Genomic DNA, 15063 nt, shown 5'->3' on the forward strand with positions numbered 1-15063 from the left:
ATCTGACAAACGTAGTATATTGTGGAAAAATGTGAACTTGTCCATTTTGGCAGGAAAAATAAAAACGTAGATTAACTAATTGATGATAAAGTGCAGAGCTCAGATTGAGAGGGATCTGGGTGCCTTAGTGCATGAATCACAAAAGCTTTATTATGCAGGTACAATGGAAAGCTAAAAAGAAAGTCATCATTTATTTTGAGGGAAGTTGAATATAGAAGTACAGATATTATGCTACATTTCTATAGGTCAGGATGTAGAGATGCTAGTGTTGGACTGGGATAGAAACAGTAAGAAGTCTCAGAACACCAAGTTAAAATCCAACAGCTTTATTTGGAATCACGAGCTTTCGGAGTGCTGTTCCTTCATCACCTGATGGAACAGCACCCCAAAAGCTTGTGATTTCAAGCAAACTTGATGGACTTTAAGCTGGTGCTGGGAGACTTCTGACTGTGCCATTTATACAGGGCATTGATGAGATCACATCTGGAGTGCTGTGTACAATATTGGCCTTCTTATGTAAAGATATAAATGTGTTAGAAGCATTTCAAAGAATATTCACTAGATTAATACCAGGAATGGGAGGGTTGCCTTATAAGGAAAGGTTGAACAGGCTAGGCTTGTGGGAGAATCTAGAACTGTTTAAAAATAAAGGGTCATCCATTTAAAAGATAGTTGAGGAGAATTTTGTTCTCTGAGGGTGGTGAGTCTTTGGAACTCTCTTCCCCAAAAGGCGGTGGGAACAGAGACTTTGAATTTTTTTAATGCAGAGTTGGAAATTTGATAAGTAAATTGGTGAACATTAGGAATAGGTGGAAATGTGAAATTGAGGTTATAATCAGATCAGCCATGATCTCACTGAATGGCAGCGTAGGCTCAAGATTCCTGCTCCTGTTTCTAATTCATGTGTTCATATCTATGGACTGAGAGTGAATCTCATTTCATTCTGCCTGGTGCAGAAGCTTTCCAAGGATGTGCTTTTCTCTAAAAACGATACAATTTCTAACTTTTCATCTTCTGGCTGAATTTGAATAATAAACTCATTTAGCTAACAGTTGTAACTGCACATAAAGTTCAGTCAATTTTGGGACAGCAAAGAGGAAATAAGCGTGTCACCTAAAACGTGGGGCCATTTGGACCAGTGTTAAATTGTATTGTAAACTTGCCCTTTGCCTGATAACAGTTAGTAGCGACCCAGACGCCACTTTAACATTGCTCCTTCCCCTCCTTTACGGTATCCTACAAACTCTACGTGCATCAAACTTTCTGTCTGAGAAAATGCTGCAGCACAGAATAAACAGCAAATAGCCCAGGGTGAAGAAAATAGACTGCTTGCTTCCACCATGCCACAACAGCTGCATGCACAGGTGCAAACTACTTTAGTGTCCAGATAATATATCCATAGTTTATTTGTGTGCATCTACCTTGTGCAAGGAGTTAGAAGTTTTTAGTACTGAACCCTCTATTATGGAGGTTTATTTGGACATTTGATGATCAGGAAGGGTCCAGCAGAAAAGCTCAGTTGAATCTGGAGCATTTGAAGACTAAATAACTCAATTCAGCAATTTATCAGTGTCGCCTTGTCCCAGTCATCCTTCATTGGCAGTGACGCACAAATGTTCAAAGTGGAAGGCAGACAAAAGATGCTCAGTCTTGTAATTTTATGGTTCTGGAAGATATTAGCCTTGGTTTTCCCATTCCCAGCAACATCTGTGTTTTAAGTGACATGTCGCCAGTCAAGTTGTTGTGGGTCAGTGAATCAGTTCACAGTGCTCGCGGCTGATTGCTGCACAGTTCTAGCTCACTGGGTTGTTCGACTCCTGCAGAATACTACAGTGCAGAGGAGGCCCTTCAGCCCATTAAGTCTGCATGAAAGGCCATCTCCTGCCCACTTAATCTCACTTGCCAGCACTTGGCCCCTAGCCTTGAATGTTATGGTGTGCCAACTGCTCATCCAGGTACTTTTACAGACTCGCCTGTTTAACTTCTGATGCGGCTTTTGTCTTTGTGCCAGTTAACATTTCACTGGGGCAGGCAAATGCCAGGAGCAGCCTGAATATTGAAGGATATGGCTATGTATATGCGGACAAATATTAAGGTCAATCTCGAACCACACGATTAAGATTAATATTAGGCCGTTTATCCCAGTTTCTGGCACCAAGCTAGCCAATGGCTAACAGCGTGCAATTTTACCTGCTCATTAGAATAATCATCCGCATACCTTCGCTGGGAGCTGGGAGCTAGCTGAACAGGACATGTTAAAAAAAAAAATCTGGACAATAGTTTCAATTTAAAGGGGCTTGTACACGTAAAGGTAAGTGGTGATATGTGGGGTCAAACATTAATCCATAAGACATAGATTGTCAACATTGTTAAATGTTTCAGCGCTTAGAAAGATGTGTGTCAAGCTTTACCAATACAAAGATTAGCCTCAAATACGGATTCACCAATTGAAATGGAGGTGAAGCAATACAATCAAAGTTCTCCTATCAATCAAAACTGAAGGAACACTGTTCACTTTTAACAAGCCTCGTCCTGCAGACCAGACTATCCACACACTAAGTTTCAAACGCAATCCAAGTTCTGGTGAGACAGTGTGAGAAAGTTATAAAATCCAAAAAAAAAATCACCATATTAAATCTACAGATATATAGTGGGATTTTACTGCCTCGCTCATCCCGAAACTGTAAAATCTCACCCGAGGTCGACAGATCTTCCCATGCTCCGCCCCTCACCCGCTCTGATACCCGTGGCGGGCATAGGGGGAAAATCCTGGCAATAAAGTGAGCATCTATTTTTACATTTGGTTACTAGTGCAGGGTCCAAAATCCAGGCGGTCTCCATCATGAAACATGGCATCTTGTAAGCTTTTGACTATTTTCCTGCCCCAGGTTTGGCCTGATGTGCGTACTGTAACTATCTCCGGAATGCCCATAGATTTTGTAAACTGCCCGATAAGACCCAAGGGCAGCCACAGCCTCACAGTCTGAGTAGCATCTCGGCCAGCTGCAACAATAGTGGAAGGAGGAGACCAGGTGACATAAATAAATATAGAAACAAGAGCTGGTGGGCAGAAACAGTGTCTTTTCAATCACTTTCAGCAAATGGCCATAGGCAGATTGTGTATACACCCATACACCAGTGGCAAAAGGCAAAATCAATTTGTTACTAGTTTTATTAAAGAAACAGACAGTGGGAAACAGCTGGGAGACCAGATTATATAGGGAGGGGGTGAATGGTGCTGAGCTATCTTGAGGCTTCCAGGTCAATGGCCTTAGCCCAAAGATAGAAAGAAATGTTGACATCAATTACATACTTCCACATTTTACCATGGACATAGTTTCACACATGTACAAGATGATATATGTAGTGCCATTACATGCCTTGTATGCTATGTGTGGTTGAGTGTTGTATAGGAGTTATGAGAGCGTGCTATATTTTATGGTCACCCTCCCACCCCAGTGAAGTGTTAACCATCCATTGGTGCTAAGCGACCGACTTAACAACTTCTGCTGTAAGTTTATCAACAGTGGAGAAGAATAGGGTGGGTGACCCACCCACAGGCCAGGCCAATTGAGATCCTCATGTGGCCAATTTACTTAAGGGCCTCATCCCAGCAGAACCGGGATTTAACTCATGGCGGGAGAAGCCCACCTCAAACATCCAGTCCTAAAGCTTTCACTATATAGGCTGATGTTGGATAAAGCCTTCTTAGTGGTCCCCAAACCGCTCCCCCCCCCCCTCCAATCCCAGCATGTTTATGCCAACCCTCCACCCACTTGTTGAGACCCACCAATATGTCCCACATCGAGCTTTTGCCGCAGTGCCTCCAGGTTGGGAACTGGATGCAATCCCAGCAATGGCCACCACTGCGACCAGAGAACTACCAGCCTCTGATTGGCTGGCAGCTGCCCCACTTCCTCCCAGATGGGGGCAGAAACCTCACTTTAACGTAATTCATGCCTCTCTGAAGGTGAGCCACCGGAGCCAGGGTGAGGCCACCCCTGACTTTTTCAGCAGCAGGGAGGGACTGAGAACCTTGCCACCTGGTAAACTCCAACCCCGTACTTGTATGAGCTGTTACTTGGATGTACAAGATGCTATTTGCATGTTTGTGAGGACATACACGGCACTGTGCATGTGGTAGCATAAGTGTGTATGTAGGTAGATTTAGCATTCTGGGAAAGATTCAAGTACGTAGGGTCTTGCTGTTGGTACAGTTGCAATGATAGCAATGAGGAGGAGACAAAGAGATGGTGAATTTTGCTATCTCGAAGCCTCCCCTTTATCATCTGCCTAGGTTGCCAGATACTCAACTCTGCTGGTGGAAGATGCTGGAAGATATTCCTAAATTTTTTGAAGCTAAGCTGACTGACTCCTGGACCCCAAAATCCTGAACCAAAAGTTCTTCAAAATCTCGTTCAGTTTTTGATCTGTTAGAAGCAGCTAGCTGACCAATTGAAAGCACCTGACACTGAAATTGTTCATAGTGACCCTTGGGCATGAACCATTCTCTCCCCACCCCGTCTGTGCTCCTGCCCTCAGGCAAACTGGATGACCCCTTGTGGTCCACATAAACTCCACCAGGCTCTGACACTGTGGATGAGCAACACATCCCACTACAATGCCCGAGTCCGTCCCCAGTCACACAAAAAGGCAGCTTACTACTCCAATCTATCATTCTTATCAGCCACAATGTGTATCAAGGCATTCAAGTCAAATAGTTAAAAGTCTGCCTGAGTGAGAAATACCCATCTCCTTCCAGTGGGTGTCTTCTTTAAGCTGGGAATTGATGGAGAATTAGTCACTTTCTTTATGCAGGAAGGAACTGCAAACATCCTTTGAAATGACCCACTAGGTATGTTTGCATTGCAGATAACTGACCTTGACAATAACAGGAAGATCTGTCCCATCCTGACATGTTGTGCAGTCAGGCTCCAAGAGACTGCACAGGATAAGAGCAAATTACTACGGATGTCAGAACGTGAAACCAAAAGATAAAACGTTGGAACATCTCAGCAGGTCTGACAGCATCTGCAAGGAGGGGAAGACCTGACGTCGAGTCAAAACTTTGACAAAAAGTCATTTGGACTTAAAATGTTAGCTCTTTCCTTACAAACGCTGCCAGACCTGCTGAGATTTTCCAGCATTTTCCCATAAGAGACTGCGCAGTTTGTGGATCTGATTGCACTAATTTAATTATGGTGGCGTAGACTTGAAAACTTTGGCACGTGCAAGCTCCAGTGCCAGAGTTTAATGATATATGCCTACTGCATCTGAGGCCCTGCTGCTGTAGAAGATCGTTGTCTGTCTGGTGTATGTAATTTTGTGTGCACGTTAGTAATGGTACATAAGGTGGCATGTGCTTGTCTGCATGGGATATTTGCAGTTCATTCCTACATCAAACCAATGGTCTGTTTAAGGAAAAAAAACTTCTGACTTCAACAGAAGAGAAACCACCCACACAGGTTAGTCTTAAATGGGAACAGAAGAAGAAGGAAGTAAAACCGAGTGGTTCAAGGGGAATGTGCGGTGGGATTGCCCAGAAAGAGGAGGCTGAAATTAAAGAGCAAATAGTGGCCCCAAGACATAAAATTGATGAGGTTCCTGCCTTTTTTTTGGACTCTAAAGCCAGTTGGCCACTCTAAAAGGAACATTATTGGGTTTCATCATTATTCCAGTCTGGATTTACATCCCTAAACTCCAACAGGGAAGGCCATCAGCCTTACCTTCAACCACTGCCCTACACTTGGCAAATGATGGCAAGTAGATAGAGACTGCAGCCTGCATGATTTCCCTGCCTTCCATTTCTGACCCCATGGACTGCCAGAATAGAGGTGGCAGTAGTCATTGAGTTGGTGATGGAAGGCTTAAGGATGCTACTTTTGGGGGATAAAGTATTGGCTGCCTTTCCCTCTGCTTAGGCCCCTCATATAAAGGCCTCAATTCACATTTCTGACTTTTGGAGCACACCTTTCACTTTAATAGTGACGTTTCTCTCTCTGGTATCTTACAATCATTACAGTGCAAAAAGAGGCCATTGAGCCCATCCAGCCTGCACCGACAACATCCTACCCAGACCCTACCCCCCGTATCTCCACGTATTTACCCTGACATTAAGGGGCAATTTAGTTTGGCCCATCAACCCAACTCACACGTTTTTGGATTGTAGGAGGAAACAAGAGCACCCAGAGGAAACCCACGCAGGCACAGGGAGAATGTGCAACTCCACAGAGACAGTCACCCAAGGTTGGACTTGACCATGTGTTTCTGGTATCGTGAGGTAGCAGCGCTAACCACTCTGTCACCATGATTTTAACTTCAGGTCCCTCTTAGTGCTGGGGATTCTGCTGGGAGCCTTGACCCAGGAAAATGGACTGAGGTGTCAGCAGGGTCCAGTCAGCAGACAGATGCACAGCTCTGTCCTGTTGGAGGGAGGGAAATTCAGGCCAGTTTCATCAGGGCAGTATGAAAAAGCCAATTCACAACATGCAGGACCATTTTGGCACTCCAAACATAATTCCAATGCAGTGACACAATTGCACGGCAGAAATGCGCACAAACATGCTATCAGCTCAGTAGAGGCAATCAAAAAGTAATTGCTAGGAAACAAAATAATATTTACAGTTGTGGTTACATGGTGTTGCTTCATGTGCACTTTTAGCACAATTCTAGATCGAGGATAAATGTGGTGCAAAAAGTGCCAGGGGGGCAATGCTCGGGCAGTGCCAGGAGAAGTGCTGGGGGGGTTTACTGTGGGAGTGTTCAGTACGGTGGGGTGGGGGAGAGGGGTGGTGAGGGGAGGGGGCTTGTTTTGCGTGGGCTGTTCCATGCAGATGTGTTCTATTTTTAATTTGTATCAGAGGCACCCTTTCTCTTTTAAAAACTAGGCTGCTGGTAGGACGGGACTTAAGTGAGCCCTACCCATCACTGTGATGTTGTGAGAGCCACCCACTGTTATTGTTACACTATTTACTGAACCACAAGACACCCCCCACCTCCCCGTTCAGTGAAGAGATGGGGAATATGAGCATATTGTTGCATTCCTTTGCACTGCACAGGTGCTGGGGGTGACCATCTCCAACAACGCTTGGGAACACCATCACCTGCAAGTTCCCCTCCAGATCATCCTGACTTGGAAATACGTCATCGTTCCTTCACTGACGCCAGACCAATATTCTGGAACCCAATCCCTAATAGCACTCTAGGTGCCCCTAGCTGCATCTATTTTTGATCATTAAGAGAATCAAGGGGAAAGGGCAGGAACATGGACATGAAGGATCGGCCATGATTCTACTGAAAAGCAGACCTAGCTCAAGGGGCCGAATGGCCAACTCCTGTTCCTATTTCTTACGACCTTACATGGAAGGCAACTGTTCAAGAAGGTGGCTCACCACCGTTTTCTCAAGGGCAATTAGGATTGGGCAATAAATGCTGGTCCATCCAATGATGCCCAGGTCCCAAGAACAAGTTGGGAAAAAAAAGAACAGCTTCGTATCAATTTCAATTACTGTGAATATTCCAAATTAATTCTCTTGAATATGTGTGTCCGTCTTTGATGGGACATCAGCTCACACAATCCTTCACAGAACAATTGCCCAGTGTGTGGCTCTTCTGCTTTTCTGGCTTTCTAAATGCGATCATGGACGAATTGAGAGAGGAGGCTGCTGACCTACATTCTTGATTAGACAACTGATTATAGATCAACCATGATCTAATTGAATGGTAGAACATTCTTGAAGGGCTGAATGGCCAATTGTTCCTATAATTGAGCAAGGCCTAGACTAATGAGTTCACATCGCCCTTTGTCATTGGGGGAATTGAAATTCAATTAATAAACCTGGAATTAAAAATGACCATGAAACTATAGGACCGTTGTAAAAACCCATCTGATTCAGTAATGTTCTTCAGCAGAGGAAATATGCTGTTCTTAACTGGTCTGATTAATTTGGGACTAAAGAACCACAATGTGGTTGACTCTTAACTGCCCTCTGGAATGTTTTACCAAGCCACTCAACTTCATTAAACTGATAAAGAAAATATTAATAAGAATAAAACTGGACTAACAGCCCCAGGCACCAAAAACAACAAAGGCACATCCTGCCCAATGGACCCCTGCAAAGACCTCATCAATAACAACGGTGGACTTGGGCCAAAATTGAGGAAGTGCCACAGACTGGCCAAGCCAGAGTCTGACATAACTCACCAAATCAAACCTCACAGACTCAGCAGAGGTGTACAATGTTCACTTCCATTTGCAACTCTTTGGATGCTGAAGCAGCCTGTGCCTATACGCAGCGAAACCTGGACAATATCCAGGTTGTGCCAACAAGTGGCAAGTAATATTCATGCCTCATAAGTGCCAGGTAATGGCCATTTCCAACAAGAGAGGATCTAACACTCTCCCTTTGACATTCAATTCATTAAATTCTCCAGTATCAATATCCTGGGAGTTACCATTGGCCAGAAACTGAACTGGACCAGCCATACAATTACAGCGGCTACAAGAGAGAGGCTGGGAACTTGGATAACTCAGCTCCTAGCTCCTCAAACCCCGTCCACCATTTACAAGGCACAAGTCAGTGTTGCGATGGATTACTTTCTACTTACCTGGATGAGTGCAGCTCCAACAACATTTAGGAAGCCCAACATCATACCATAAAGAAGCCCACTTAATTTGCATCCTATCCACTGTTTTAACCATTCCCTTTATCCACCACTTATACAGTACCATCAGCAAGATGCACTGCAGTTCATCAAGACCCCATTAACACCTTCCAAACGTGCTGCCTCCACCATCTAGAAGGGCAAAGTTAGCAGACACATGGGAAAACCATAGAGTCACAGAGCTTTACAGCATGGAAACAGGCCCTTTGGCCTAACTTGTCCATGCCTCCCCTTTTTTTCAAAACCCCTAAACTAATCCCAATTGCCCACATTTGGCCCATATCCCTTTATACCCATCATACCCATGTAACTATTTAAATGCTTTTTAAAAGATAAAATTGTACCTGCCTCTACTACTACCTCTGGCAGCTTGTTCTAGACACTCACCACCCTCGGTGTGAAAAAATTGCCCCTCTGCACACTTCTGTAATTTTAGACTCCCCTACCTTTGGGAAAAGATATTGACTATCTACTTTGTCTGTGCCCCTCATTATTTTATAGACCTCTATAAGATCACCCCTCAGCCTCCTACGCTCCAAGGAAAAAAGTCCCAGTCTATGCAGCCTCTCCTTATAACTCAATCCATTAAGTCCCAGTAGCATGCTAGTAAATATTTTCTGCACTCTTTCTAGTTTAATAATATCCTTTCTATAATAGGGTGACCAGAATTGGACACAGTATTCCAAGTGTGGCCTTACCAATGTATTGTATAACTTTAACAAGATGTCCCAACTACTGTATTTAATGTTCTGACTGATGAAACCAAGCATGCCGAATGCCTTCTTCCCCACTCTGTCCACCTGTGACTCCACTTTCAAGGAGCTATGAACATGTACCCCCAGATCTCTTTGTTCTGTAGCTCTCCCCAATGCCCTAACACTAACTGAGTAAGTCCCGCCCTGGTTCAATCTACCAAAATGCATTACCTCGCATTTGTCTAAATTAAACTCCATCTGCCACTCGTCAGCCCACTGGCCCAATTGATCAAGATCCCGCTGCAATTGGAGATACCCTTCCAGACTGTCCACCATGCCACCAATCTTGGTGTCATCTCCAACTTACTAACCATGCCCCCTATATTCTCATCCAAATCATTAATATAAAATGACGAATAATCAGCATATGCAATTCCCCAAAGCCACACAATATCTTGCCTTGAACCCATATCATTGTACCTTCGTTGTCATGGGTCAACATCCCGGAAATCCCTCCCTAACAGCTCTGTGGTGTACCTGCACCACATGGAATATAGGGCTTCAAGAAGGCAGCTCACCACCACCTTTTTAAGGGCAATTACGGGCGGACGATGAATGTTGGCCTAGTCAGCAAAGCTTAGATCGCAAAAAAGAAATAAAAAGCCCAGCTCACTGAGTGTCTGCTGGAGAGTTGTTAATACTAAATTGACCCATCATTCGATTACCAGCAAGTGGTATTCTCTGCAAGCAAGATTGCTCAATGGTCACAAGCCACTACTTGCAGCACAAACACCCTCTTGAATAAAGGTGTCTTGTTTCTTATGATTACATTTAATTTTTATCTCAGTTGAAAAAAAGTCACATTATTCAGCTATCGTTTGTGCACACAATTATGAGGAAGGGTGTAGCATCAAGTTTATCAATAGCAAAACAGTTTCTATTTCAAACTGCACTCAGTTTCTCAGTCACAACCTACTTCATTATTAACAGGAAAAGAGATTGCTATGAACATTGCAGAGTTACCAAGACAGTGGTTGTGGCCAATAAGAACCAGACAACGAAAGGAATAGAAGGGTATATCAATCGGATGAGATGAAGTAAATAGGCCCTTGAATAAATAATCTAAAACAAAAATTATAGGAGCATTCACGTAAGAGCAGCACGGTAGCACAGTGGTTAGCACTGCTGCTTCACAGCTCCAGAGTCCTGGGTTCGATTCCCGGCTCGGGTCAGTGTGTGTGTGGAGTTTGCACATTCTCCTCGTGTCTGCGTAGGTTTCCTCCGAGTGCTCTGGTCTCCTCCCACAGTCCAAAGATGTGCGGGTTAGGTTGATTGGCCATGCTAAGAAATTGTCCCTTAGTGTCCAGGGATGCGTAGGTTAGAGGGATTAGTGGGTATAATACGTAGCGATATGGGGGGTGAGGCCTGGGTGGGATTGTGTTCGGTGCAGACCTGATGGGCCAAAGGGCCTCTTCCTGCGCTGTAGGGTTCTATGTTCTAAGAGATAATAGTACAAAAGCAAAATACTGCAGATGCTAGAAATCTGAAATAAAAACAGGAACGCTAGACATAGCGACAGGGCAGGTAGCATTTGACCTGATGAAGGGTCATCGACCAGAAGCAACGCTCTGGTTCTCTCCACAGGTTCTTCCTGAACATTTCCAGCATTTTCCATTCTTATTTAAGGAGACGTTCAGATAGGTGATTAAAGGCTAGTTTTTTTCTAAGATGGAAAGAACAGTAGAATAGCAGACAGGTTAAAGAAGGAAATTTTAGAGCTTAGCCCCTCAGCAATTGAAGGCATGGCTGCCAATGGTGGGGCAAAAAAAAAATCAGGGATGAGCAAAGAGATAGAATTGGAAGAACACAGAGATCTTGGAGGATACAGATGGAGGAGATTAGAGATGGGAGCTGAAATTGGAGTCTGTATCATCCATTCTCTGGGCTCAATGAGGCCTTCATGTTACATGTGCGTATCACAGGAAAGAGGACCACTTTTACAAAGGGTTATGCATGTGTATGTAACCTGTAGAGCAGCCAGATCATGTCCTCAGTTAGTATGTAATATCGATTTAAAGGCTACACTTCCAGTTTGAAATTCTATGGGTCTTGATTAACTCCACACAGCTGAACACAGTTCAACGGTATGAAAGACACCACACCAGAATTATTTAAAGGGATTATCAACTACTTACTTACATGTTTGTTACTAGAGCTCAGTTATTGCCACAATCCTCAGAAATTTGGAAAATATTTGCGCATTTGTTTAAAGTTTCAGTAAGTGACAGAGTGGTCCGGTTGCCACTGAAATACTTTTTGGTGACTTCAAAGAATATGCACAAACCAGTTGCTTCTAAAAATAAGTGCTGAGTAAGACTTTCTCTTGATGTTCAACATGATTGGATAGGATAAACATAGGCCACACAGAGCAAGACAAGCAGTTAGAAGAGGGAGGAGGAGCAGGAGCAGTGGATGGGTTCTCAAGAATGCTCCTTCCCAAAATGACTGGCACTATCTCTCCCATAGGATTTAATTTCTTCCATCTCCAGTGTACACCATCTTGTCCTACAAGCAAGAGGGAGGTGGATGAGTGAGTATTGTTCAATATGTTTGAGTGATGTGGCTATCATGATGAATAACTGCCAGTGGTAACAAGCTTTGAAATGTGAATGCAAGGCTTGCAATAGTGCTGAAGTTGTGACTCCTGGTTGTTAGCAGTTGTTGTGGGGGTGTGCAGTGGATGAGTTGGTAGGATAAGCCATTTAAAATACAATCCCGGCCTTGATAACTCGTGTGAGATCATTCAATTTATTGCACTGAATCTGTCAGATCCTTCTTGCGGGTACAGGAATTCTCTCTTTCCCATCTTCCCTCCAATGGTCAAGCATTGTCAGTTCTTCCAAAGCACATCTCAGATTCAGAAACATCTCAGCCACAAAGTCTCTCCTCTTCAAAAGATGCAGGTGGGATTTAAGTAGCCTGGGGCACTATATGACATCAGTCCTCCAAACAACAGTGCAGGAAGCACTGAAGGCACCAAAAAAAAAAGCATGGAAGTGAACAGGCAGCATGATGTTGGCATCCTATCTGTTATCAATGGGTGTGGATTCACTGCTGTTCACCATCTGACTGCCCAGGTTCAGAAATAAGAAATAGGAGCAGGAGTAGGCCATCTGGCCCTTCGAGCCTGCCCCGCCATTCAATAAGATCATGGCTGATCTGTCGTGGCTCAGTTCCACTTTCCCGCCCTCTCCCCATAACCCTTAATCCCCTCTCTTATCAAAAATCCATCAACCCGCTTCTTAAAAATATTTAGCGAGGCAGCTTCCACCACTTCAACAGGCAGAGAATTCCAGATATTCACCACCCTTTGAGTGAAATGATCCAATTTAACCTCCAGGGCACAGCAAGGCCATGACAGATTTGAGTACAAAGAGGTGAATTATACATTCAGGAATGGCCTTTCCTGATAGCAAAGTAAGCCAGTGAGCTCAGGGGTGATGAGTGAGCTGAACCTTGTACAAGTTAGGATATGGGGTAGCAAAATTTAGGGTGGAGCTCAAGCTTATGGAGAATGCAAGGGGGCAGGGCAGCCAAGAGTGTATTCTTTGACCCTGAGCTTTTCTCTCTCCGCAGATGCTGTGGCCTGTCGAACGCTCCCAGCATTTTATATTTAAACAGTCGCATATCTTTGGAGTGGGCCTGACAGGGAAGGAGTAAGTATCATTACCAGCTACCTAATCTGTATTGCGGTATTGACCACAGTGTAAGGGTCACCTTTAGGTGCTTCATGGCCTGGGAGAGTCCACAAGAACGACATACTAAATACCTTGGCCAGAAATAATTTCATCAACAATTTAAGTTTTTCAGGGCCAGTTAGTTACAAGGAAATGCTGCATTTTTATTTGAAAACAAATGTTAATGTAGAATTTATTACAAGAAAACAGTTGTTCCAAACTTTGTACTATAAACAGTTGTTCCAAACTTTGTACTGTAAATCTAGAATTCTTGCTCCAGCTCTACTCATTTTCCTGAAAATGCTAAATGCATCACTAACTCATTATTGCTACCTAACTGATTTTCATTTAACACCCCTCTTTCTCCATTTTTAAGCAGTACAGAAGGAAGCCATACAGCCCATCAAGTCTGCACTGATAACAATCATACCCTATCCCTGCGCTCCTACATATTTACCCTGCTAATCCCCCTGGCACTAAGGGTCAATTTAGCATGGCCAATCCACCTAGCCCGCACATCATTGGACTGTGGGAGGAAACCGGAGCAAACCCACACAGACACAGGGAGAATGTGATAACTCCACACAGACAGTGAGCCAAACCAGAAATCGAATCTCGGTCCCTGGCGCTGTGAGGCAGCAATGCTAGCCACTCTGCCACCACCTACTTCCTCCCTCCTTGTCAGCTAACTTAGTTACCTCATTTGATGAAGTTGCCTCTTCCTCCCATCATCATTTGCTAACTGGTTTCTAACACCGCCCCCACCCCACCCCACCCCACCCCACCAATTCTATATACTTCATGCCAGTATCTGTTTGATTGAACTAATTGGCTCCATTTAGAGCCCTCTAGTTATCTGTATTCACAGGGGCTCAGTTTGCCATCTGACCTCTTTAACCTATCTACAAACAGGAAACTTCACAACCAATGTTGGGTCCACGTTAAATCTCTTAAGAAACGTCAGTACCCATCGCTAAAACAGAGAACAGCGATTGTTACTTTAAAAACATTACAACATTGCTTCCTTAGTATAAATGAAAATCACTTATCGGAAATATTATCTACTGATGCACCTTGTGGTGTGCGATTTGCTGGCTACCAAAAAAAAACGCATGAAATAACGTGGCCAGCACGTTGCTATTGGACACAACTCTCAAAAGTACAGCAGAGGGTCTAGATACTGGGTAGAGAGATAACATGATGTGGAGATTTACAGAGAGATAACAGCCAGACAGATCCATGAACATTTAAGACAACACTTATTGTAGATTCTCTCTGCTCGTTGGTAACTGAAATCGGAGAAGTGTAACGAGGTGCCAACAGCTCGCCCCGCTTCCTCAATTGAGAACAAGTTCCCGGAATGAAGGAATCTGAGGCTTACCTTTTTTGTAGATTTACAGCAGCACAACTTGCTGCTGCCGCTGCCCATTCTCCAGAGTTCCTGCCAGATATCTGCCTGTGAAAAGCCTGCTGTCTGTAACACTGGCGGCGAAACATTAAACCTTCAGCACTTAGTAACCCAATTGGTTTGAACTGAGCCCGGGTCTGCTGTTTGGACTTGTGGTTAGCAGTTAGAGTTACCATACTCCCTGTAGTGAACACGCCTTCAGAAAGCTGTCAAACTGCTGGAAGTCCCATCTCTCCAGACTTTAACAGCATTAAGCAAAACAAATGACAGGCGTGGAAGTGAAATGTTATTTGCATCTTTTTGGGGGCAGAAATCTTTTTGAATAATTGTTAAAAGTGTGGTTTATTAATTATGCGACTCTCAATTACAGGGAATGGTTGTGGGAGGTGCCCCGCAGACCTCAGGAGGCATCTGTTGCTGAAGATTAAGTCGAATGAATAACATATAGGGCACTGAGCTTCACTTTTGCTGTTTAGAGTGCGTGGCCAATACCAGTTCTTGCGGGTCGAACCAAGTAAACGAACTTAAATTACGTTCGGACAAAGAAAAAGGGGGCAGC

The 15063-nt window shown here is 44.0% G+C and overlaps 1 protein-coding gene across 1 annotated transcript in view; it reads right to left on the reverse strand.

The window, feature by feature from the left end:
* The window catches only part of LOC145351734 (coiled-coil domain-containing protein 69-like), a 40081-nt gene extending 25489 nt beyond the window's left edge, over nucleotides 1-14592 (reverse strand). The window contains exon 1 of the mRNA XM_080201327.1: nucleotides 14478-14592. Within this exon, the coding sequence (XP_080057453.1) occupies nucleotides 14478-14525 (48 nt within the window). The 5' untranslated portion in view covers nucleotides 14526-14592. The remainder of the gene's footprint in view (nucleotides 1-14477) is intronic.
* Nucleotides 14593-15063: the final 471 nt, after the last annotated feature.

Source organism: Carcharhinus amblyrhynchos, chromosome 13, assembly GCF_965287045.1.
Source record: "Carcharhinus amblyrhynchos chromosome 13, sCarAmb.v2.hapA, whole genome shotgun sequence".
Lineage (NCBI taxonomy): Eukaryota > Metazoa > Chordata > Chondrichthyes > Carcharhiniformes > Carcharhinidae > Carcharhinus > Carcharhinus amblyrhynchos.